Source organism: Microcaecilia unicolor, chromosome 3 (assembly GCF_901765095.1).
Source record: "Microcaecilia unicolor chromosome 3, aMicUni1.1, whole genome shotgun sequence".
Taxonomy (NCBI): domain Eukaryota; kingdom Metazoa; phylum Chordata; class Amphibia; order Gymnophiona; family Siphonopidae; genus Microcaecilia; species Microcaecilia unicolor.
The window spans coordinates 337,728,969-337,734,968 of NC_044033.1; the positions used below are offsets into that span (position 1 = coordinate 337,728,969).

Below are 6,000 nucleotides of genomic sequence, written 5' to 3' on the forward strand. Positions count from 1 at the left end.
ATTTGAACCAGCCACCTCTGGATTGCAAGAGTGGTGCTCTAACCACTAGACCACTCCTCCACTCCGTTAGTAAGATGGGCAAAAGTTGTGTAGATTTTTGTCTCGCCCACGGCACGTACATGTGTTGCCCCCCCCCCCTTTCAATGCCCCCTTGAAATCTCTGCTTGTTGTGGATTTCCATGTGTAAATAATAGCTTTCTGAAAATACCATGTACCTGTATAAATGCTGCTATTTACACACTGGAGATGTTTCTAAAACAACCACTTAAGAATAATTTAAAAAGTGAGAAGACAGCATGTATTTTTATGTGACCAATGTATAGGCATCTTCAGGGACAGAGTTTCAGCCAGTGCATGAATAGGATATAAATAAGGATTCTGATTTTCAGTTATAACTGGAAAACCCCAATAAAGCACCCCAAAGAAGAATTTCGGGGTTTTCTGTTATAACCAAACAAACCCTGAAAAATCGCCAGTTCCTCGGCTTGGATGATGCCACCTGACACCAGAAAGGCTTTGAAATGCCAGAATACTGGCAGAGCTGGTAAAACAGCGATAGCAGCGGGAGTGAGAGCAGAGAAGCTCTCGTCAATGAATGGTGGAGGGGGGGGGATGATGCAAGGGTAGGAGAAGTGGGTGGCTAAGCTGGGGGGAGCTGATGAAGGTGACTGGGGGTAATTGTTGCCGATGCAGGGCGTTGGGAGACAGGGGTCTATGGATGCTGCAGGGGGGTGGGGGCTGTTGCTGATGCACAAGGCAAGGTGAAGGGGAGCTGATGCTGTTGCTGGGGATGGAAGAAAGAGGGGATGAGAACTGGGAAATTGTATTTTGGGTTACTGAATGAAATCCCATCTAAAAAGCTTCAAAAACTTTTTATTTTTTTTTTCCAATACACCAAGAAATTGCTATTTGTTCAACCCTGGGAAAGCACCTAACTGCATAAAAAATAAACCCCTAAAAATCCAAAATATAAACATTGAATAATCAGAAGTCCTGTTATAAAATACACACTTACACACCCATTTCAGCCACACATATTTACTACAGCACCTGAGCTAGTGTAAACGTAGTACCAGGATGCATTTCAGATGCAATTTCAGCTGGTTTTATGAGAAAGTCACATAGTTGGCTACTTGATCTTCCAACCTATGCAACCTGTTAAAATTACCCTCCTATAGTCTACGTCATTGTAAACCTTAAACTATATTCTACAAACACTTTCTGTTTTATCATATTCCAATGCAATCTTCCCTCCCTCCTGTCTTCTCTGCCATTGTAAGGCATCTTTAGGATGAATCTTGGCAGCAGTATTCATTGTCCCCGTTATCTCATCATCCTCCCTCTTTTTTTCTTGTTTTTTGGGGTGTTTGGAAGGGCATCAGTGTGTTGATTCTCTGCACTGTTGCTGTAAATCCATTATTCCTTTATCATCACAGTGTAGAGCTGAGCCTGTGGGCCCAAGCTTCTCACATAGGAATAGGACTATATATTTCCTGGTGGATTTTGATTCGTCAGCTGATAATGCAGTGGTAACATGTTTCTCTCATGTGTGCTTGCTATTACTTTATTTACATAGTACCCCTTAAATCAGTGTTTACCCAATCCTCTTTTGAATGTACACCTAGCCAGTCGGGTTTTCAGGATCACCATAATGAGCATGCATGAAATAGACCCGACCATGGGCACCCCGTATAGGAGGCTTGGGGAAGCTCAGCCTCCCCAGCAGAAAGAGCAACCTCCACATGTCTAAAACCTGTTCAGCAGCCCCAGCACACAGCAGAGCAAGTCACTAAAGCCCACCACCAGACACTGTCCTGGGCTGCTCCAGCTGCCTGTAGCTCTTCCGCTTTCCCTTCCTCAGGGCCCACAGGTGCTGCCAACCTGCCTTGACCATTTTTGGCTTTTACCACACATTAATTTCCCATGGGAGTAGCTTAGTACCACAGATTGATCACTCCTGTGGCACAAGATCAACCTCACATGCAGTATTATTCACATTGCCCAGGAGCATCAGTTCACTAAGCTGCAGCCCAACACTCACAAGCCACTTCTTAATGGGGCCAGACAAAATGCCCATGCCCCCTCTTAACACCCCCTCCTGATTCCCTAAAGATCACTGATGCCTCAACATACAAGCTCCTCTCTTCCTGCCCCCGCCCCAAAGATTCCAGTCACTTCTTTCTCTCACCTCTGCTGGGTTCAAAATGGCGCTGCTGACCCCCTAGCAGTAGTACCATAGGCTATCAATAGGGGTCACTGGTGCTATTGTGAACACGGCACTAGCAAGGAGCAGGAGCAACTGAGGATCACTCCTGCCTCAACCCCACTAGACACCAAGGGTTACTAAAGATAGGGCCTGGAGGGACCAATTGGAGGGTGGAGCAAGCTTTGGGTAACTGGGGGGGGGGGGGATATTCAGGGCAGAGGAGCACTGAGGGGATTATATTCAGTCGGTAGCACAGGAAGAGCATTCTTTGGGGCCAGGAGGGTTGTGATGGAGGGGGGTGCATTGCAGTTTTGCTGGCCCTTTTAGGAAATGGCTGGGAGCATTGGACACAATGGACCATGGCCGGGAACTTAACAACCCAGTGTTCCAGGAATTGAAAAATATTGTCAGGATTTTGCTGGCGGTATTTTTCCAGGAATAATGCAGCTTGCAGTGTTGACTGCAAGCCGTGTTTTTCAATTTACCTACTAATTAGCTGTTTTGCATGCATTTGCATATTTTGCATCTTATTACTGTGCATCTTGTGGTACCGACAAGTAATATTAATAAGCAATATTACTCTTTAACTCACACTAAAGGGCAAATAACGTACATTAGGGCCATCACACATTTCAATAGTTACCCCCCCCCCCCCCCCCATGTTTTTGGGCTTCAGTTCAGGAAATCTGGTAACCATACCCTTGAGCCTAATCAGTGGTCGGTTCTCACTGACAAAGGCCTCAACAAACTCCCCCCCCCCCCCCCCCCACCACCACCACCCAAAAAAAAGCATTTAACTTGTTATCAATTTCTAATGGCCTTATAATACTGAAAATGATTACTTATTGATGATCTGACAAAATATTTGTGGTAAAATAAACAATATCTGAAATGATTCGAAACAATTCATAGTTACTGAAGCACATATAATATGTTTCCGTGGATTGTATAATTCCTTTTTCTGTTGTACTTGCCAAAGGTACAGGGGATATGAATTCCCCAACAAGACTCTGCTGTTTCAGAATTTCGAAATAAAACTTGCTGCTTATGCACACTCTAATCCTTTAGAAAATTAATTATATACAGAAAGCTCGATTCATTAGAGACTACCACCAGAGGCCGGGTGCCAAATTGTGTAACAAGCACCTGGCTCAAACAGCCCTCCTCCAAAAAAACATACACACACAAAAAGAGAAGCAAAAACTATTTGCACAGGGACATGTGATGGGTTGAGATAGCACCAGGGCAACAGAGCAGCTCCGGCTGAAACAAATATGGGCACAGGGAACTGTGTTTTTCCCTTCTACTTGAGTGTTTATTAATCCTTATTTAATAAACGATACAGAGGCTGCCAAAACAAGTTCTCAGTTACAGTAAATAATGACTGCATCAAATGCATTTGAGTTGAGCCTTCTCATGTACCCCATTGCTCCCTTCTGTGGATGTAGTAACCAGCTACAACGCTAAGGACCATGTTTACAAAGGCGCTCTAGCATCTTTAGCGCTCGCAAACCGTGTAGACGCCCAGAGGAATATTATGAGCGTCTACACGGTAAGCACGCGCTAAAACACTAGCGCGCCTTTGTAAACAGGGCCCTAAAAACAAAACGACACTTCAGGAGTCTCTTGAACAGCAGGCTTAAAACCAAATTGAGAAAAGCTGGGGGGGTTTCACACGATGCAAAATTAAGTTGTAGCATCTGCTGCTAGAGAATGCGGTTAAGGTAATTAACGTACTAAAGTTACTGGATGAGAACTGAATAAAAATTATTAGCCAGATAGACTTGGGAAATCCATTGCTCATATCTGGAAATAAAGTATGAGAAACAGATCATCGTTTAGGGACCTGCCAGGTCCTTATGACTCGGACTGGCCACTATCCCAGGCAAGATGGACTTTGGTCTGACTCAGCATGGCTTTCCTTATGTCCTTAAACTTGGAGTTAAATGTAAGAACAGAGAATTTTCATGGCTGGTGCAAGGCTATTAGACACCCTAGGTAAGCAGGCGACCTTGCATCCCCTCCCCCACATCAATTATCTGACAGGCCTCTAAACTCCCTACTGAGATTTTTATAATTAACTATAACAATCACAATTCCCCCTCAACAGCACCCTTTATTATTTATTTATTTATTTATGGTTCATTTCTACCCCACATTTTCCCACAAATGCAGGCACAATGTGGCTTCCATGAATTACAAAAGTTAAAAGATACAACACATGAATTTTACAGTAGAATAAGGATAAAACGCTAGCAATTAGGATGGCTAAACAGCAGAATTACTGATGGAGTACACTTTTTCAAAAAGGTACGTTTTTAGCAGCTTCTTGAAAAGATGGTGGTCAGCTTGCGATTTTAGGTGCAGGGGAAGAGCATTCCAAGTCTTCGGGCTGGAGTAGTGAAAAGTAGAGGCAAAAAGAAGCTTGTATTTAACACCCCTGCAAGATGGGTAATGTAGTTGTAAAAAGGTGCGTGCTGTTGTGATGGCATTTCTAGGTGGGAGATCTATTAGAGGAATCATGTATTCCGGAGCTAATCCATAGATTATTTTATGTGTCAAAGTGCAGATCTTGAATGTGATTCGTTCTCTCACAGGTAGCCAGTGTAGATTGAAACGTAGGGGCTGCGCAGGAACCATGCGAGATTTGCCCAAGATGAGTCTCGCAGCAATATTCTGGGCAGTCTGGAATTTCCTCAGTAGATGCTTCTGGCAGCCTGCATAAATCCCACTGCAGTAGTCCAGGTGAGACAGAACTAGCCAGTGAACGAGTGTGCGGAAGAGTTCTCTGGTGAGACAAAACCTAACACGCCGCAGCCTCCACATTGCATAGAACATCTGCTTGGTGACCGCTCGCACTTGCACATCCAGGTGCAGGTGAGGGTCCAGCTCAACACCCAGAAGTCTAAGGCTCTGTGAAATAGGGAGGGTCTGGTCTTTAATGACAAGGGAGCTTGAGGAAAATCTGGCATAGATGGACGAGAGCAGAAGACACTGAGTTCTGTCTTTGTTTAACTTAAACCGGAATACCTCAGCCCAATGTTCCAAGATGGAAAAACTCGCTTCGATCAAATCTGTGATTTCATCTAATGAGGAATGGAAGGGGATGGAGATGGTTATGTCATCTGCGTAGATAAATGGTTTCAGGCCTAGGTTTGCTAGTGCGGTTGCAAGGGGAAACAGCATGATATTGAATAGCGTTGGAGAAAGGGGCGAACCTTGGGGAACCCCACAAGAAGCTTTCCAAGGTGCTGAATGATCTGGAGTGCCTTTGACCTGGTATGTTCTTGTTGACAGAAAACCCTTAAACCAGTGTAACACGCACCCTCCGATGCCTAGGGTGTCCAGTAGATGTAGTAAGATGTTGTGGTCCACCATATCAAACGTGCTGGACATGTCGAACTGCATCAGTAATATTTTCATACCAACAGAAATGTCCCTTTTAAAATCAGACAGGGCTGTGACCAGAACTGTTTCAGTGCTAAACTGAGCATGGAAACCTGACTGAGAGTAGTGCAGAATGTCAAAGGTTTCAAGGAATTCATTTAACTGAGTATTCACCAAGCTGTCCATTACTTTGACAATCAGCGGTATGGACACCACTGGTCAATAGTTTGAAGTGATGTCGGCTCTTATCTTTGGATTCTTTGGAATGGGTGTGAGAAGAATTCTGCCATGCTCTCGGGGGAAGATGCCATGGTTCAACATATAATTAAGATAGGAAGTTAGGTCAAAACACATAACTGAACATCATAATTTTAAATATTACACTTTATTTAATAGATACCTATATA

General features: G+C 44.0%; 1 protein-coding gene across 1 annotated transcript in view; it reads right to left on the minus strand.

Moving 5' to 3' along the window:
* PDE7B (phosphodiesterase 7B) overlaps window positions 1-5,779 on the minus strand; it is a 119,417-nt gene extending 113,638 nt beyond the window's left edge. Inside the window, exon 1 of the mRNA XM_030195100.1 lies at window positions 5,632-5,779. Coding sequence (XP_030050960.1) covers window positions 5,632-5,779 — 148 coding nt within the window. The remainder of the gene's footprint in view (window positions 1-5,631) is intronic.
* Window positions 5,780-6,000: the final 221 nt, after the last annotated feature.